The following is a 20,583-nucleotide window of genomic DNA, read 5'->3' as shown; positions in this document are numbered from 1 at the left end:
TCCTACCTACATTCTCCTCTAGGACTTTAATGGTGTCAGGGTTTATATTTAAGTCTTTTATCCACCTTGAATTTATTTTTGTGTATGGTGTAAGTTGGTGCTGAAGTTTCATTTTTTTGCATGTAGCTGTCTAGTTCTCCCAACACCATTTGTTGAAGAGGTTATTTTTACTCCATTTTATGTTGCTGCCCCCTTTGTCAAATATTAATTGACCATAGAGACTTGGGTGTATTTCTGGGCTCTCTGTTCTGTTCCATTGGTAACACAGTGCTATTTTAAAACACATATTAAAAATGATTCTTAATTTCAAGCGATTGTGACCTGAGATGTTAGATATGATTTCACTTTTCTTGTATTAAAATTAAAAATGCAACTGCCCTTTGACCCAGCAATTCCACTGCTGGGAATATACCCCAAGAATCTCAAAACACCAATTTACAACAATTTATGCACCCCTATGTTCATAGCAGCACTCTTTACAGTAGTTAAGGTTTAGAAGCAGCCTAAGTGTTCATTAGTAGATGAGTTGAACAAAAAAACTGTAGTACATTTACACAATGGAATGCTACACAGCAGAAAAAAAGAAAGACTTCCTACCTTTTGTGACAGCATAGATGGGACTGGAGACTATCATGCTAAGTGAAAGAAACCACTCAGTAAAAGACAAAATATCATATGATTTCTTGTATAAGTGGAATCTAATGAATGAAATAAACTAGTGAGAAAAATAGAACCAGAGTTATAGAAGCATGTAGGAGACCATTCTGTGTGGCATGGGCCCAGCTCCCACTCGGAGATGCCTAGGATCCACTCCCATGGATAGGTTCTCCCATGGGGAATGAGGCCTGCAATGTATCTAGGCTGCTTTGAGTCTTGCTCTTGCTAAAAAACTCCCTCACTCTGAATTGAAGACATTTATTGCAAAGCAACTTCCTAAAATCCATGCTAAACTTTTCAAGGAGGATGGTAACCAGTTCAACCACTTTTGCCTTTTCATTTGCAAATATCCCTCTTCTGTGATGTTATTAGTAGCATTGGCTCCTTTGTTTTCTGTAAAAGGTAACCACCTAAAGCGAACCTGTGCATAGTAAATGAGGAGCATCATGTAATTTGTGGAGAAATCCAACGAAGGCTGGTCATGGCAAGGGCCAAGGCTTTTGCTCCCCTTGAGAGAAAAGCCATGCTGTCCCTTTTCCTCTACTGGACTTTGTAGTCCCTATGAATGTCTCATTCGTCCATAATGATGCAGACACTGTGGGCCAGTGTCTCCATCAGAAACATGGAACAGACTCACAGCTCTAAGGGGGTAGGGGGCATGCAGGGGCTGATTGAAAGAAGGTGAAGGGATTAGTCAAAGAACGTATATGAAGGGCCCATGCATGTGGACAACAGTATGGAGACTAACTATGGGAAGGTTGGGATGAAGGTGGGAAAAGCTGGGGCAACTGTAATAGCATAAATAATAAAAAAAATGAACCAATAAGAAACAGACTGAAAAATTATAACATCAATAATTTTAGTCAAAGGTTACCTCATAAAACTATCATGGAAATATTTTCTCAAAGATCATAGAAACCTATGTAACTTCTGCTTATAAACAATGTTTGGAGTTGAGTACTCCTTTATTTTTAATGCAATCAGCCATAAAATGTTTTAGCAAGTAATGATTTATAATATGGTAGTCATTTGAAATTTATAAGCAATCTGACTTGCAGATGACAGCTACATATGGTTTATCAGATGAGGTTAACTGAAAATCAAATAAGAGAATAGGCATATGATGGTTAAAAATAGAATGAGAACAAAGCATGCACATTCTAGGTAGAACTCCCCCCAATCATAAACAAGTCGTTTACCATGCTTAAGCTCTGATTTCTATATCAACACATTGACTAAATGTTAAATTCAATTAATTACAACCTAATAAAATGTATGGACATCAATTATGTTACTAGTCACTATTGTGTTAATATTGTTTATGTCTTCAGAGTGCCTATACCTATACAACCCTCAAGACTAACCAAGTTCAACAAAAATCAAGATCAATAAAATATTTTCGGTAACCAATAAATGGAACTAATTAAAAAAACAATTCAGCCCTGGCTGGCATAGCTCAGTGGATTGAGCATGGGCTGTGAACCAAAGTGTCGCAGGTTTGATTCCCAGTCAGGGTACATGCCTGGGTTCCAGGCCATGACCCCCAGCAACCGCACATTGATGTTTCTCTCTCTCTCTCTATCTCCCTCCCTTCCCTCTCTAAAAATAAATAAATAAAAGCTTAAAAAAACCCAATTCAGAGCACAAAGTAATAACTCTTTTAGAAAACTGGAGTTTTGTAAAGGCATGGGAGATGAAGAATACAAGGTAGGACATAATTATGGAAAAGATCATCTCAGGTGAGACTATTGTAAGCATGGATGGAACTGGAGAGCATTATGCAAAGTGAAATAAGTCAGGCAGTGAAAGACAAATACCATATGATCTCACCTTTAACTGGAACCTAACCAACAAAAAAACAAGCAAGCAAAATGTAGCCAAAGACATTGAAATTAAGAACAAACTGACAGCATGCAGAGGGGAGAGGGGAGAGGATAACGGGGGGAAAAGGGTAAAAGGTTTTCAGGAACAACTATAAAGGACACATGAACAAAAATAAGGGGGGTTGGAAACAGGGGAGGGAGATGGGGATGGCTGGGGTTATAGGGGGGGGGGGGGGAAATGGCAGAAAACTACTTGAACAATAAAATTCAAAGTATTTAATTAAAAAAGAAGTTATTGTCATGTTTTAGCCTAACTAGAGGGCAGGGAACATCCTACTTCATCAAACTGGCGGAGTATGAGGCCATCCTAGACAAACCCATGTAGTTCCTATGTGCATAATTCATTCATTCTCTTTTCCTTCCCTTCTATCCTTCCATCTTTACTTTTTCCTTCTTCCAAGTTTTTCCAAATCTAAATGTCCAAGTAGTGATTTCTGACATACTTAGATGTACCTTACTTGTCTCTATCAAGTCTCAATAGGAGATCCCTTGTACATCTGGTGAGTGCATAAAATAGCCACTGGGCTAACTGGATCAATGAACCAACTACCAGACACTCCATACTGTCATATGAATACAATGTGACTTCCTAAATTCCCTGAAATGGGGCATTGTTTTGACCTAAACTAAACATTTCAAACTTCCAATAGGTTTAAGTTTGTAGTCATAGCCTAACCTGTTTGTGGAATTAAATCATTTTTTAAAAATTTTCTTCTGTGTCTTGATCTAATTACTTTTATGTGACTCAATATAGGATTGTACTCTAAATTCATGGGTGATTTCAGAAATTATTTTTCAAAAGAATCTCAGACTGTAACCATGAATGCTATAAAAATTAATCAACTTATTTTTGTTATCCATAATTGATATGACCTAAAATATATATTATAATACATATTATAAGTTATAGGGACTCAAAATATCTATTAAATTAAAAATATAAAAATATTTGCATTTGATTTTAAAATTTACAAAGGATCTTTCTTACAGATTATCTCACTTGAAACTCCCAAACCTAAAGAAACATGCAGTTACAATTATCATTATTATTATTTTCTTTTACAAATCATGTGGAGTTTCCCCTGCGATGATGAAAATGATTTGGAAAGGTAAAGTTGTATAATACTATTTGTTAGTCTACAAATTCCTACTTTATATATTCTAAATGGTTCTGAAAGAATATTTAATTCCATATCATCACCTCTAAAATGCAACATTTTTTTCTCTAATTTGGAATCCAGCTTGACCAATTCCAGAAGAGTAAGCTTACAGTGCATATTCAATGAAGTTCCAGAAATTACACACAAATTTTATGCTGAATATTTTATGTATTTATTTTATTTAGATAAGAGACCCTTAAAAAGACTAGAAGGCTACTTTACCTTCTAGTTGAGGGAGTATTAAAATTTGGAGTAGAAATACTCTAGCTTAATTTCAGTAATTTGTGGTCTGGATCCTACCAAGGAAGTGACCTGAATGCTTGACTTCAAATGATAATTGAGTAGTCAGTGAAATAATGTGCCACTCATTACATGGTCATACCCACATCAATTTGTTTCTGCCACTATGTTGATTATTTATATCAATTGGTTTTCAAGGAAAGCTGGCCCTGAGATCACTATAATATAATTATTTTCAGTTTCAAAATTAATAAAGTACAAATTATTTCATCAAATTGAAAAGTATACTACTACCACAGGTCTTCACATGATAATAAAGATCTAAAAATTTAAATTTAGCTACTTGATCTTTGGATTATTTGCCTAGTTGTATTATGAAACACGTGATTTTTTCATCCTTTTATTAAATTAAATTTATTTTATTTTATTTTTAATTAAATTTATTGGGGCACATTGGTTAGTAAGATTATTTGGTTTTAAGTGTACATATCTATGATACATGATCTATATGTTGCATTGTGTGTCCACCACCCAAAATCAAATAATCTTTTGTCAACATATATGTGGACCTCTTTGCCCTTTAATATCTCCAACCCCCTTCCCTCTGGTAACCACCATACTGTTGTTTGTGTCTATGAGTTTCAGTTTTATATCCTACAGATGAGTGAAACTATATGGTTCTTAATTTTTTCTTATGTGACGTTTTATTTCTCAGTGAGCTATACTTAAAGAGTATGTAATTCTTTGATGGCAATTCCTAATAGATACGTTTTTCTACTAATAGTTCATTATTGGATAATTACATATTTGTTATGACCAATTATTGGCTATCTCAATTTTACTTAGAATCTCCTCTTTTTAGTGTAACTTCTTTGTTGGAAAATAATGGATTTTAAAATATATTCAGTTATTTGAATTAAACTTATATATTTGTATTCATTAGAATGAAGCCAAACATACAAATACAATTATGAATGTATTGTTAGATTTAAGCAAAGATCTGCTCTTCTTTATTTGATGGGTAACATAATCATAAATTATAATTTGTATATTTAACTGTAAGGTAAATTATAACTCTCTCTTATCTTTTATCTTTTGCTCTGGGTCTCAGAAGTTATGAGTTTAAGATTTTAAGAATTTATTTTCACCTCTAAAGCTGATGATGACACAATAACTCTTGACATTTTTATCAATAATCAAGATAAATACAAATATTTTCTGGTTAAATATAAACTATCAAAAGAGGTTCTTCTTTTTGCCTAAAACAGAATAATAACACCAGTTTTTAGTGATGAAATATTTAAAATACATAAACATAAAATCAATCATATTAACTGTAAGACAAGGAATCTTATTTTGTTTTGTTTTATATTTTTATTGATTATATTATCACAGTTTTCCCAATTTTTCCCCCTGTTACCCTCCCCCACTGCTCTGTCCCCCAACCCTGAAGCATACCCCACTCCTTAGTTAACATCTATGGGTTATTCATATAAGTTCTTTGAGTCCACTGTTTCCCATACTATTTTTTGTCTCTCCCCATCTACTTTATGCCTACTAACTATGCTTGTTCTTCTCTGTACCTTTTCCTCACTATTCCTCCCTCCCTGGTCCCCACTGAAATCCCTCCATGAGATGTTCATTTCTCTGATTCTGTTCCTGTTCTGGTTGTCTGCTTAGTTTTTGTTTCTGTTGTTTTTCTTTTTTTTTTTTTTAAGGTTCATTTGTTGATAGTTGTCATTTTACTGTTCATATTTTTTATCTTCTTTTTCTTAGATAAGTCCCTTTAACATTTCGTATAATAATGGCTTGGTGATGGTGGACTCCTTCAACTTGACCTTAGTGGGAAGTACTTGATCTGTCTTTCCATTCTAAATGGAAGTTTTGCTGGATAGAATAATCTTGTATGTAGGTCCTTGCCTCTCATGACTTCAAATACTTCTTTCCAGGCCCTTCTTGCCTGCAAGGTTTCTTTTGAGAAATCAGCTGATAGTCTAATGGGAACTCATTTGTAGGTAACTCTCTCATTTCCTCTTGCTTCTTTTAGGATTCTCTCTTTATATTTAATTTTGGGTAACTTAATGATGTTGTGTCGTGGTGTGTTCCTCCTCTTTGGGTCCAACTTCTTTGGGACTCTCTGGGCTTCTTGGACTTCCTGGAAGTCTATTACCTTCATAGATTGGGGAAGTTTTCCTTCATTATTTGTTCAAATAAATTTTCAATTTCTTGATCTTTCTCTTCTCCTTCTGGCACCTCTATAATTTGGATATTGGAATGTTTCAGGCTGCCCCAGAGGTTTGTAAGTGTCTCTTCACCTTTTCAAATTCTTGTTTCTTCATTTTGTTCTGGATGGATGTTTATTTTTTCCTTTTGTTCCAAATCATTGCTTTGAGGCCTGGTTTCCTTCCTGTCACTGTTGGTTCCCTGAACATCTGCTTTATTTCACTTTGGATATCCTTCATTTGCTTTTTCATTTTTGACCAAGCTCAATCAGATCTGTGAGCCTTTTGATTACCAGAGCTTTAAACTCTCCATCAGATAGGATAGCAATCTCCTCCTTGCTTAGCTCTCTTTCTCAGGCTTTACTCTGTTCTTTCATTTGGGCCATATTTCTTTGTCTTGGTGTAGCTGATAGGTTCCAAGGGGGAGGGGTCTTAGGTACTCACCTTGGCAGGGCAACCCCCCTTGTTGCACTATGGCACTGCCTGTGGGGGAGGGGCCAGAGAAGGAATAGTGCAGCTTGCCTGTTCATCTCTAGTGCCCTTTTCAGTGGGACTCTTGTGTGAGACTGGAGCTTCTACTACTGCTGCAACCACCGTAGCTTACAGCCACCTGTGAGTCCCCTTAAGTCAGCCCCTCTCATGCAGCCCGCTGAGATCAGCAGCCAGCCCTGCCCCAAAGGGTCTGCTGTGTTGCCTGGTTTTTCTGAGTCAGCTCCCACGTCCACTACTTTACCGGTCTGGTTGTTCTGTTTGTTTTTTTTTCTTTAATTCCTTTGTTGTTGGAGTTCCATGCACTTTGATTTTCTGGCACTTTTGGTTGTTTATTGATTTTAGATTGGTTGTTATCATCCTTTTGGTAGTGCAAGGAAGTGAAGGGTCTCTACCTAACCTCCATCTTGGCCGGAACTCATTTTATTTTCTTCCATTTGAAGAATTTAAAGATTCCTGACTCATGACATTTTCTCAAAACATCAGTTGACATTCCAAATCTGAATAGACAACTGTGTTTTAAATTCATCCTTAAATTTGCATTTAAATTATTTTTAAAATGTGTTGGCAGATGTATTTACCGGCATGTAGAAATAATTTGCTTGGTTTGAGGTAAGACTCAAGTAAATATTTTTTCTCAGTCTGTGTGTCTGTACATACTTTATGTACTATATTATTTTTAAATGCCCAATTATGTTTGTAGATAATTATTTATAAACTCATTCAATTTACTTAACACCAAGCACAGCAGAATTATAATCATAGATGACTTCTATCCATGTAATGTCTTGCTTTTTATTTATCTATTTGCTTTTGATAAGGCCTTCCAACTGGGCTCATTCAGTATATTTGAATACAAACCCCTCTTTAGACAGTTATTAACCATATCTTGTATGACAGGTTATTTTCTGCCTTCAATTAAATGGTGTTAAGGCTGCCTTTCATTGTCTTTAATATTATTTTGTATAGTCATTCTTTCTTAAGTTAAAAAAAGAAGGCTAAATACCTGTTGGTAGTACTAATGTGGCATAAAAGTAGATTAAACCATTGAATCTTGTGATAATTTAATGTGATGCACTCTTACAAGAGTATTGTGAGACTGGTTTGTCTCAAAATAAAGTACAGCTTTAATAAAATAAGTTGCTGCTATGTTTCCAACAAGAGTGACAAATATTCTTAGTTTTTTCAGCAATACTTAAATTATTAACATAATTACTAAAATTCCAAGTATGTTATATGATATAGAGATAATAATAAATATACTGATAACTTTATGAACATGTCATTGGAATTTGAAACTTAATCATATGAAAACTAATGGTACACTTCTAAATAGTATGGAATAAAGGTCCATTTCTGATCTTCATCAGGTCTTTTGTCACTATATAACTCTAAGTTGCAGCTTTGTCTGACTTTTAATTGGAAAAGATGTCATTTGTTTTTTATTTACCAAAAATTATGTAGGTACATGTATTCAAAAAAACTTTTATGTTGATGTGTTCCCCAATACCTAGAATAGTAAATAGTATCCATAAATATTCAATATATATTAATTGAATAAATTAAGTTTAGTAATTAGTATATATACATTGAATCACATATGACAAACTATCTTCTGGAACATTTACTGAAGTTTTCAATAAATTATCTTTTATGTAAGCACATTCTGCTTAAATCTTTTGCCTCATTATTGCTGGGTTGGCCAAAATGTCCATTTGTTCTTTTTTCATAAGGTAGCTCTAGTAGCTCTTAATTGTCTTTAACTTCATTCAAAATAATTTTGTTAGATTGTATTGTGACAGTTGTCATATCAGTGTGTGTTTAAAAATAAACTTACCAAAATTAATGAATTTTTGTATAGCCATTTTGGTATTGAAGATGGAAGAAAATTCACAACGTTTTTGGCATATTATGCATTATTCTTTCAAGAAAGATAAAAACACAACGGAAACACACAACAAATGTGTATGGAAAAGGTGCTCTGTCTGATGTATGTGTCAAAAGTGGTTTGCGAATTTTCATGCTTGAGATTTCTTGCTGGATGGTTCTCCATGGTCAGGTAGACTAGTTGAAGCTGATAGTGATCAAATTGAGATATTAATTGAGAACAAGAAATGTGATACCACATGGGAAAATAGCCAACATACTCAAAATATTCAAATCAATAAAGTTATTGGTAAAAATGCAAAAAAATGTGTCTTTTTTATGCATAAAAACATACAGAATTTTTGGCCAACCCAATGGCCATCCTTTAAATGAAGGTATAATTTTACAGTAAGAGTCTATTTTTAATAATATTATTTTTACTGCTAGATCAAATTGTCTTCAACACTATTTTTATAATTTTGAGAATTTCCTCTTAATCTAGAATATAATAATAAAATTATTACTTTATCTTACTCTTAGGTTACCATTCTATATTATGGTCACATGAATAAATTTATTTTCTTCACACACATTAATTCAAACCCAATTCTATTTTTACAATATTTTTTCAAACTGAAAACACAAGCACAAATTTATTCATGGAGTGTGGATCTCAATGAGCTATTAAGTAAAGGTGGCCCAGAACTCTGACACTGCCTTTTAGTGGGATTTTAAAGCACAGAAAAAAAATGGACCTAGAAAGTTGAAAGCAGAGCCCTTCTACTTTGATTACAGTCATTCTCATACTTAACACAATTTACTAAATCCAAGCACTGAATTAATACCCCAAATTGATGAGGTATGCAGAACACAATGAGTTATTTCATATACTAGCCAGGTAGAAAGTTCAGAACATGAATGATGACATTAACTCATTGTAAAAGTGAATGTCCTAGGACAAAAGGAAGTTTTGTCCGAAGAAGACAACAGGGGTAGTTAGTAGACATGGATAATTCTATGTGTAAAGAAAAAGAGGTATGAACAATTAAAGGGGGTATATTTTGGAGATGATAAGTGAGTTTCCAAGTTGGAAGAAAGAGTACACAAGGGATTGAGTTATAGTAATTCAGACAAGGGATGACGAGAACCTACATGTAGGTAGTGTTTACCTTCTCACCAAAAGAAAAAGAATTGGGGGACAATCAGTAGCCTAAAGAATCTCAAATACTTGAATACTTAAGAAATAGCTAGACCTGCTGATTAGATTCCACTTATAGGTGAGATCACATGGTATTTGCCTTTCACTGCCTGGCTTATTCCACCTCTCATAATGCTTTCCAGTTTCATCCATGTTGTTGCAAAGGGTACAAGCTCCTTCTTTCTTTCTGCTATGTAGTATTCCATTGTGTAATGTACCATAGTTTTTTGATCCATTTATTTACTGATTGGCACTTAGGTTGCTTGCAGCACTTAGCTATTGTAAATTGTGCTTCTATGAATATTGGTGTGCATAGGTTCTTTTGAGTTGGTTTAAGTGGAACCTAATCAACAAAACAAACAAGCAAAAAATATATACCCAGAGACACTGAATTAAAGAACAAACTGACAGTTACCAGAGAGGAAAGGGGAAAGGGATCATGGGAGAAAATAGGGGGAGGGCCATCAAGGAACATGTATAAATGACACATGGACAAAGCCAAAGAGGGTAGGTTCAAGGGTGGGAGGCAGGGATGGGTGGGGTGGAGGTTTGGTGGGTATAAAATGAGACCACTGTACTTGAAGAACAATTAAAAAAGAAGAAGAAATAGCTAGTCCTGAGTAATAAGTTTACACTTTTATGTCACAAACTTTTTGGGAGAGTTTTCTTAGTCCTAATTGGTCTTCATACTTACAGTATAATGAAAAAGATTCTATCCTATTCTCCTCTCTTTATTAAAGTCTTTTTTTCTCTTCTGCTTGGCATAACATAGGCTTAATTAGCTCAAGATTAAAATGCATATTAATGATTGTTTCAGCTAAGTGGAAACTTGTAACAACCAGGTTGAGCCACTGTGCCCTCTGAACTTGGAGTGTTTTTCTACTGAATCTAATAAGATGCAGTAGATGGGCCAGGGTATTAAATGATAACAGAATATATCAGGATAAGTCTGCTTTTTGATTCAGACCCACAAAGCTACACATTATTACTCCTCTGTTCTCTAATCTAGGAGGTTAGGGAGAATAGCTAATCTTATTTTTTGGCCCTTTTAAAGTTGGATTAATAATACTTACCTCATACAGTCATGTGAGCATTTGTTAAAACCATCATCTATCAGATAAAATGATATATGACAGCATATATCTTTGTTACCAATACATTATACATGTTAATTGATTGTTGTTTCCCTTGCCAGATCTGCCCTAGGAAAATTTATTGTAAACAGAAAGGATAAGTTTAAAAGGATTTCCCTTCTGAGTCTTTGTAAATGTTCTTGTACTCTCTATTTCCCTTCTTCACCTGGTTAGCTTCTACTTTCTTCTGGTTTCAGTTTGGACTTTGCTTCCTCAAGAATTCTTTCCAATGGGCTGAATTCTATGTTCTGTCCTGGGTACTGGTATCCTCTATGTGTTAAACTATCAATAATAACTTTTTTCATTTTCAGAATCACACATTAGACTGTAAGCTCTGTGAGGTCAGGAAATGTCTCTGATACCACTGTTTCCTCATGGCAAACACAGTAATGGGTTTATTGTAAGCACCAAAACATATGCACTAACTGACTAATTAATGGAATAAAATTTCTCTGGAAGGAAAGTTGTAAAAATAATCCCTCACATCACAACATATGATAGATTCACATCTATATTTCATAACTTTTATCTAAGCTATGGTTCTAACAGCAGTTACAGATAAATGTTTGGATTACTGTTAGGTACTCCTAATTTCATAAACCTGAGTTATTATTTAATGTCTGCACTTATTGGAACCAGTGGGGGTAAGTCAGACAGATGCATTTCTAATAAACTGAGTTCTAATTGAAAGTATAATGGTTCCTAAAGCAGATCACTAGAGGACTTTGAAAATATCAATGACAGAACAGATTGCCACTTGAGTTGAAGACCTGGCTCTTAGACAAATATTGAGTTGTTCCCATTTTTCTTTTTGCTCTGATGTCATGACTATTTAATTACAAATTACCTCAGATATTGTTGAACTTATAGTTAACTTCCAGATTTAAATGTAAAATTCCATGCTTATTGTTTTTAAATTTATACTAAGAATCCTTTCTCCAAAATAGCATGAAATGGAGCTATATTTGCTCTTGAACAACTTAAAACATACTTGATTTTACATTTGCCATTATTTATCACTGTCCTTCCTCCCTGGGAGCTGCTGTTAAAATTAATTTGCATTTCAGACCTCAGGATTTTATATTGCCATTAGGGTTGTGAAATGTTTTTACTCAGCACAACTAAGAACTGATGTTCTACTTCCCACTAATGGGCCTTTAATTAGGCACTGTAATGAACCATTCTGGCATTCCTTCATTTATAGAGAGAAGGTTTTGTATATGTAAGATACAATGTTGACAGAATACCAGGTCCATTGAACATTGCCAGCTCACATCAAATAGATCCTAAATTTATTATGCTTTTGTCAGCTGTTGGATTTATCATTTTAATGACACTGTCCACAGATTCATTTTGCTGCCAAAGAACAGCATCAACATACTGCAGGGATGTTTGTTGACATCTTGGTCAACAACTCCTGGGGGCCAATTCTGACTATAATATTACTATTTTGGGACCTTGAGCAAGTTATTTAACCTCTCTCTAAGGATTAATTGGTTAATTTTAATAAGTGCTTTGCAGTAAAAGGTGTGAAGTGCTGTGACTGCTAATAGTGATAATAAAATTATAATGTAAGCTTGTATAATGCATTAAGCTACCTGAGACTGGGATTCCATTAAGTTGCCAATTAAAATATAAGCTGCTGAATTTCTTCTTTTTAAGAATTCAAATTGCTATAATGATGGCCACATACTATTTTTAAAACTTGTTTAAGAACATGAAGACTGTTGATGCTTCAACATAAATTAAAAAATGAAAAAAAAAAAAGAGACTGATATTCTAGGATGATAGAATTAGGAACTGAGAAAAAGCTTCAAACCAAAACACCAGACATTTGTACCCTGATTAAATATAGCTTTTGTGCATTAAATTGCTTGTTCTTTTATTAACTTATCTCTAAACAGCTCTTATTTATTTACCTATGATTATTTTTTCATTTGTTTATTTGACAAAGGCCATTGTTGGGTGTAGTATCAAAGAGGTCATCCAAGGCAAGTAGGAAGAATGCACACCAATAACAATAATACTAGGCAAAAGTGAATAAAGGCACAGAGAGGTAAAGAACTAGTAACTGGAAAATTCAGAAGAGAAAGAGATTTATTCAACCTAATGGTGAATATGAACAACTTTTAAGAGTAAATGTGTTTAAGCTGGAAAGAGACAAGATAGAATTTGGCATGGAGGGGTGAAGATGAGAAGGTATCCAAAGAAAGTGTTTTTCAGAGAAGAGAATAGCATGAGAAAGTGGCAATGGAAATGGCCCAGGAAGTTGGCATATAAAAAACATAATGAGTGTGGTTTTACTAGAATAAAAAAGAGGCTGCAAAAATAGTTTGGATGTTAATGATCATTTGTATTATGTGGGATAGTAGTTGATACTAACCCCATTCAGGGTTGTGAGGATGATGGAACAAAAAAGAAGAAAAAAACTGTAAGTTAGTAAATGGAAGTTGTGTTGGAATACTATGCTAAATTGAGAGGAGAGAGACAAGGGAGCCATGAGGACTGAGGGACATGTGAGTGTGATTACATGCATGTAACTGGATTGTATTCACCAAATAAACTCTGATGGCCTGTGATGCATATCACTTAAAAGGTAACTTGGACAAGCAACATGGAAAAGGGCATTGGCTTTTTACTGGCATCTCTATGTGCCAAGAATAGGCTGACTTAATACATGGATAACGTTCATATAGAAAAGGAAATACTAATTTGGAATGGAAGCTAACTTTTGATGGCAGCAGAAGTGGTCTCCTGCTATAACATCAGAGGCAAAATATTTGATTCTCAAATAAGGCAATGTAATAGATTGATTCTTTGCTGTTCTATATACTTTTAACAATGACAGAGACCTAGGTGACTCTCAGTAAGGTCCTCAATGATATCAAACATTGTGGGGACAAAAATGTTAAGCAATTTTAAGGGTATGGTCCCTGGAGATTGGGTTTAAATCTAGGCTCTCAAAATTACTAGCAATGTGATCTCCAGGAGGCTCTCTATGTCTTCTCAGTAGCTTCTTCTGTAAAATAAGAATAAAACCAATACCTTGTTCATTAGTTGAATTAATTGAATTAATGCAAAAAAAAAGAAGTAATTACAAGAATTCCTGGATGTAGGAAGGTCTAAGTAAATGTGATTGATGTGAAAATCATTTTTTTTGAAATTATGGATAAAATCCACAACTGTTTATGTGGCTTCTCTTTTGAAGATAGATACAAGAAGGTATGGAAAAAGAGCATAGAGATCAGCTGGCAATAATCAAGTAAGAGATGCTGGTAGCTTTAATGAGGGCAGTGAGAATAGAGCTGGTGGGAAGTGTTCAGATTTGGGTCTATGTTAAAGGTAAAACTAAGAATGAAGATGGTGGGGTATAAAGAAAGAGAAAAGTCAAAAATGACTCCAAGTTTTCTGGAATTAAGTGTTTTGCTTTAAAGACATAAGGTAAACTACAAAAGGGGAGTTTTGGGGTGATAAAACCAGGTTAATTTAGAAATAATTCAAGCTCTCAAATAGACACAAGTATAAAAATCTGGGATTCAGAAGCTAGGTTTAGCTACATACATAAATTTGGAACTATTCCTATTTGGATGATATACAAATCCACTCAATTCACTGAAATTATCCAGGCAGTACATCTCAATCTTGTTCACATATGAAAAGCATTTAGAAAACTTTAAATAATACACAGGCCCCAATACATGCTAAGATAAACAAAATCTATGGAGATGATATTTGGAAAACTATATTTCAGCAATTTTCAATCTTTTTTATCTCATAGCACACATGAACTAATTACTACAGTTTGGCAGTACACCAAAAATATATATTTTTGCCAATCTGACCAAAAAAAGGTAAAATTTGATTCATTCCCACTGGATGGCTATTGTTGTGTTGGCTGTGGTCATTTTTCTTTTTTCTTTGATAATCTAAGAGAAAAAAGATAAGTGCCTCTGACTAAATAGTCAGGTATTGCATGTTTTAAAAGTTCTTGCAGCACACCAGTGTGCCTCTTGCAGCATACTGGTTGAAAATTGCTGCTATATTTCATTAAACCTGTTCAGGTCTTTCTAATGTGCAAAGTTATAAAGAAGTCATAGGCTCCAGGAGTGAGTGTTTTAGAGAAAAAAAAGAGATATGGGGACAGAGTCACAAGTCACTCCACTGTTTAAAGGTCAGGAAAATAAGGAGGGATCAGCAAAAGACCCTGGAAAGAGGCAACCAGTAAAACTGGAACAAAAATAAGAGATTAGTAAAAGTAAAGACAAGAGAAGAAGGTGTTTTAAGGATGGAGTGATTAAGTGCTGACTGTGGAGGTAAAATGGGAATTGAAAAATGACACTGGGTATAAAAACATGAATAACATTAAAAGAAATTAATTAACTTGACTTTGATAAAAGAGCCTTCAGCAGAATAATGAAGATAAAAACTCAACAGAGGTGCAATCAAAAGAAAAATAAAAAGAGGAATTGTAGAGTATAACAACCTCTCTAGAGTAAAACTACTTAAAAAAAAAAATAAGTAGCTTAACAAAGTTATAGCCAGAAGGGGATGTGGGTACAATGTAAGGTTTTTAAAGAAAGGAGGACTGGGAAGAAAGGAATATATTGGTAAAGCAAGAGAAAGAGGAGACGGTTGTAAAAGACATGTTCATGAGTAGCTAAGAGGTAAATAATGTACAAGTGACTAGTGTAGCATTAGATAGAGCACGGGGTCCCCAGTCTTGAGAAGGAAACCAAAGTGTATGGGTACAGGATAAGGCAGGTTGAGTGGTGTGGCGGTGAGAACTTGTGCCAGTTTTCTTTAGACAGCTTTATTCAGCTGAGAATAAAGTTGCGGAGCAGATATTGGAGGTTTGAGGAGAGAGGAGAAAATATGACATAGACATTTAGGAGAGTCAATTAGTGAAATACAGTAGAAGCCATATAAGTGCCCATTCAAGATCAGCGAGAACAACTCAAGTGAGATCAGTCTCTATGATTGTGTTTTTCTTTGCTTGCATTTAGCAGAGGGGCACTGGTTCAAGACAGATGGAACACTAGATTTAACCATGGTTATGTTTTTTTTAGAAAAGAACAATAGAAGGGAAGAGGGAGCAAGGCAGTTGAGGGTGAAACAAGGGAATGATTATAATGATATACCAGGGAATCTAAGCTGGAGAAGGAAGAAACAGGTGATTTTTAAAATAAAAGAAGAATAAAGAAGGATGTAAAGAATTACTAGAGTTGGGGTAACATAGTGGTAAAAGTGAAAAATAGGGGATGGATGAAACTGAGGTAATTTAGGGAATCTAGATATAGGTAATACACAAACTTCTTAATTTACATATGAAAGCATACTGTTGGACCGACATGGATGCTGCTTTCACTTACTGTCCTGACATCTGTCTCCAGTGTGCTCAGGCTGGCAGTGGCAGTAAGGCTGGTTCCCGGCAGTCACAACGCAGGTCCCTGCATTTTGACAAAAATCCTCACAGACTGTCTTACCACAGTTTGGTCCAGTGAACCCCAGTGCACAGATGCAGGTGGGTCTCCCTATTGGAAAAAGGTAATAAAAAGGAAATTACTGAACTAAAATGGTTCATTTTCATGGAGTCCTCACTAGGTAAGAGCCAGGAAGCCAGAGTTCTAGTTTATTTAAACCTGTGACTGCAGGCAGTATCCCTCTTCGGGACTCAGTTTCCCAACATTCCAATGATGCCTAGATTTGGTGATAACTCAGGTTCACATCTGGTAAAATTAGCATAGCTCATTTTATACACAATTTTATATGCACAGATGTATTTTGTGCTTTAAATTGCTTGCACTATTCTCTGAATTTCTCTTTCTTGGCCATTTTGCTTTTACAATTATTTTTGTTCTACTCATGCGGTAATGAAAATTGTATTCACCATTAGAATATAAAATAGAGAAAAATCATATTTCCCAGTGTTTAATAATGTACCAACTACTGCTGAATCTATATACAGCAGAGCTTAGACTTACTATAAATGATTATTTTAATAAATTTAAAGCGGACATGTCATCTATAATATTATTTATGAACATTAGTTTATTTGATTTAAATATGCATACTGTGTTTATACATAAGCACTTATGAGAGTCCTATTTTACTTCATTTTGAGAGTTTTATTCATGTAAGAACTGTCACTTGTAGTCTAGTAAATGATTTAGAAGTCTAATGTGAACAGCACACAATAGCAAATTTGATGGATCATCTTTAGTCATTTTCTTTATTTGCTTTGTGGGAACTAATATCATAACAAAAGGTGAACAATTCTTTAAGGTGTTTTGAATAAAGCAGTTAACTGTTACATCAGGGTTGAGTCTCTCTAACTGCCCAGACTGTCAAGAACTGAGCAGAAAATCAAGTACAGAACTAGCTCTGCAGAAGTGGTGAAGAAAAATAAAACAAAACAAAATTTATGGCTATCATTAAAGACAGAAAGAATGAGACTTAGAGATTGTGCAAATGTGAGAAATAACATCAAACAGCAAAGGAAAGAGATTTAGTTATAGAATTCAATGAACTAGAACTCAGAAAATGACACCAAGTTGCTAACATCAGAGAATATTCAGCTACCTCCTCTCACCTTTTTAGACATGAAGCATAATTAGAATGGTTGAAAAATACATGAGTGTAAAGGCTTGAAGGGGGAAAGTGATATTTTCTCTATTGCCGTAGAATCTACATTCAACACTGAAGGAAAAGTCTACATTTCTACATTTTTTTGAAAAGCATTCTATTTAAAAAAATTAAAGATTTTATTTATTGATTTTTAGAGACATGGGAAAGGAAGGAGAAAGAGAGGGAGAGAAACCTAAATGTGTGGTTGTCTCTCATACGCCCCCTGTTGGGGACCTGGCCTACAACCCAAGCATGTGCTCTGCCTGGGAATCTAACTGGTGACCCTTTGGTTCATAGGCTAGTACTCAATACACTGAGCTACACCAGCCAGGGCTGAATGGCATTCTTAAGTGAATAAAATGCCTCCAAATAAAATCTACCTGTATTTTGAAGGGAATGAATATATTGAGGTTTCACAATTTGTTTATTCATTTTACTTCAAAAGAGTGTCACACCCTTAAAAATGCTAGAAGATATTGATTCTCAATGAAGAAAATTATATACATTTTTATGTTGAGTAGCATTGCTTAAAATTTGTTCACACATTACATTAGTTTGGAGGCCAGATAAATGTCAATTAATAGGTTGAGAAAAAGGTAAATTGTGTATGCATTAAAATAAGATTAACCTCATATTTTCCATTATAAGAAAGTGGCTTTACAATATTTTGATAAAGATTTTTCTTATAACAGTTGTGGAATACATACCAAGAAAATATCTTCACTTGAACAAAAATAAGTGAACAATTAACACACAATAGAATAAATGATGGTAAAAGATAAAGAATATAGATAATTGTTGGAAAATAGTTCCCAAGAAAGACAAAAACCCTGAATACAAAGAATAATTCTTGTTCATCACAAGAACCAGGGAATGGCTTACAGAGAAATAAAAAATATATAAACAAAGCCCTGGCTGGCGTAGCTAAGTGGATTGAGTGTGGACTGGGAACCAAAGTGTCCCAGGTTCGATTCCCAGACAGGGTACATTCCTGGGTTGCAGTCCATAACCCCCAGCAACCGCACATTGATGTCTGTCTGTCTGTCTGTCTGTCTCTCTCTCTCTCTCTCTCTCTCCCCCTCCCTCCTCCCTTCCCTCTCTAAAAATAAATAAATAAAATCTTTAAAAAAATTAAATATATATATAAACAGGAACAAAAATAAACATTAGCTAAATGTGAAACAGAAAATACACTCAAAATCAAATTGCTTGAGAACAAGGGCCATACAAGAGGAATAACTAATACACCTTTTCTACATTACTTTCTAGGTTTATTTCTCCTTTTTAAAAAATCAGGAGTGAAAAAAAGTAAAATGATAGACGTTTTGAAGAAACCAACAGAGCTCTCTTGCTAAGGCACTTGAACATTCCCGTCTCAGTCACTCAGAGAAAGCCCGACACCATGCTTTCATTTCATCTACAGGTGTTTTGAATCCAGGGCAGACTGACCAGGCTGTCCCCTGGCTGGCATATGCCTTGAATCATCAAGATTTTGGCTGAATTATTTTTAAAAAGCTCATATTTCTCCTTCTTTGAAGAGAGGATTTATTTTTGACAAATAGAAATCTCTTCATATTCAGGGGAATGCTATCTATCTTGAAACTGTTTGATGGTACAGCAGATCCTTTGTTTGCTGATGGGAAATGAACCATCTGTTACAGGATTTTATAATGGGCTCCATCTAATATTCTCAAAACTCTCTCTGGGTATACCCTAACAAGTTGCACTGGATTCATTTACAAAGATTTTTTAGGCAGCTGAATTTGATTTTGACACCAGGAAAGGAAACAACACTGTTACAATGACTAAGTACAGCTGCGCTGCCTGCAGGGAGCTGGAGCACTGGCAGCCAACAAGGGCAGCACAATCAGGAAGAGCACCAATTGACCTGAGGAAAGAGGGAGATGACAGTATGTTGCCTCTAATCAGTCTAGTTTCTTTAGCATTCTTAGCTCAGACATAAAGAGTATATAGGTTGTCTGACTCTCGGGATTTATGTACGACAGGTGCCAATTACTGGTGATACCGTGGGTAATATCACTTATCTGCTTACATTTCTCTGTGTAAAAAGGGGATAGTAACAGTTACTGTTTAATAGATTGTCATGTAAAATTACATAGAATAAATGAGGTAATATATGCAAAACATTTCTAACTGTGTCAGGCACATAGAAAGCAGTTACACTTTAGTGCTGACTATTCTTTTTTCTACTGAGTGACATTCACCATTTATAGGTATGATGTACTTTGTGTCTACAGACATTGTAACAGTCTAGGAAAATCATCCTGAAATGTTATTAAATTACATTTGTACATTAATTATTTATTTAAGATAAAATTAATCTGCATCTCTCCAATGATTAGCAGTTTTGAGCATTTTTTCATGTGTTTATTGGCCCTCTATATGTCCTTCTTAGAGAAGTGTCTGTTCAGGTCCTTTGCCCATTTTTTTCATTAGATTGTTTGCCTTTCTGGTGTGGAGTCATGTGAGCTCTTTATATATTGTGGAGACTAAACCCTTGCCCAAGGTATCATTGGCAAACATGTTTTCCCACATGGTTGGTTACCTTTCTATTTTGTTGATGTTTTCTTTAGCCGCACAGGAGCTTTTAGTTTGATGTAATACCATCTGTTTATTCTTTCCTTTATAACCCAAAATATTGCTGCATGGGATAACTGAAATTTTCCTGTCTGTGTTTTCCTCTAGGTTTTTTTATGGTGTCTTGACTTATATTTAAGCCTTTTATCCTTCTTGAGTTTATTTTTTGTGTATGGTGTATGTTGATGGTCTTTCATTTTCTTTTCATATACTTGTTAAGTTTCATTTTCTTGCATATACTTGTCCAGATCTCCCAATACCATTTATTGAAGAGGATATTTTTACTCCATTTTTTGCCCCTGCCACTTTGTCAAGTATTAACTTGCTGTATTGATATGGGTTTACTTATGGGCTCCCTATTCTGTTCCATTGATCTATGTGTCTGTCCTTATGCCAATACCAGGCTGTTTTGATTACAATAATATAGTTTGTAATATAGTTTGATATCAGGTATTGTGATCCCTCCTACTTTGTTACTCTTTCTCAAAATTACTGAGGCTGTTCAGGATTATT

At 34.7% G+C, this 20,583-nt stretch overlaps 1 protein-coding gene across 1 annotated transcript in view; it reads right to left on the bottom strand.

The window, feature by feature from the left end:
* Window positions 1–20,583, bottom strand: part of LRP1B (LDL receptor related protein 1B) — a 1,792,671-nt gene that overhangs the window by 59,634 nt on the left and 1,712,454 nt on the right. The window contains exon 84 of the mRNA XM_036023545.1: window positions 16,218–16,379. Coding sequence (XP_035879438.1) covers window positions 16,218–16,379 — 162 coding nt within the window. The remainder of the gene's footprint in view (window positions 1–16,217; window positions 16,380–20,583) is intronic.

This window comes from Phyllostomus discolor, chromosome 4 (assembly GCF_004126475.2).
Source record: "Phyllostomus discolor isolate MPI-MPIP mPhyDis1 chromosome 4, mPhyDis1.pri.v3, whole genome shotgun sequence".
Taxonomy (NCBI): domain Eukaryota; kingdom Metazoa; phylum Chordata; class Mammalia; order Chiroptera; family Phyllostomidae; genus Phyllostomus; species Phyllostomus discolor.
Note: the sequence above shows the minus strand (reverse complement) of the source record. Positions and strands in the feature narration are given on the sequence as shown.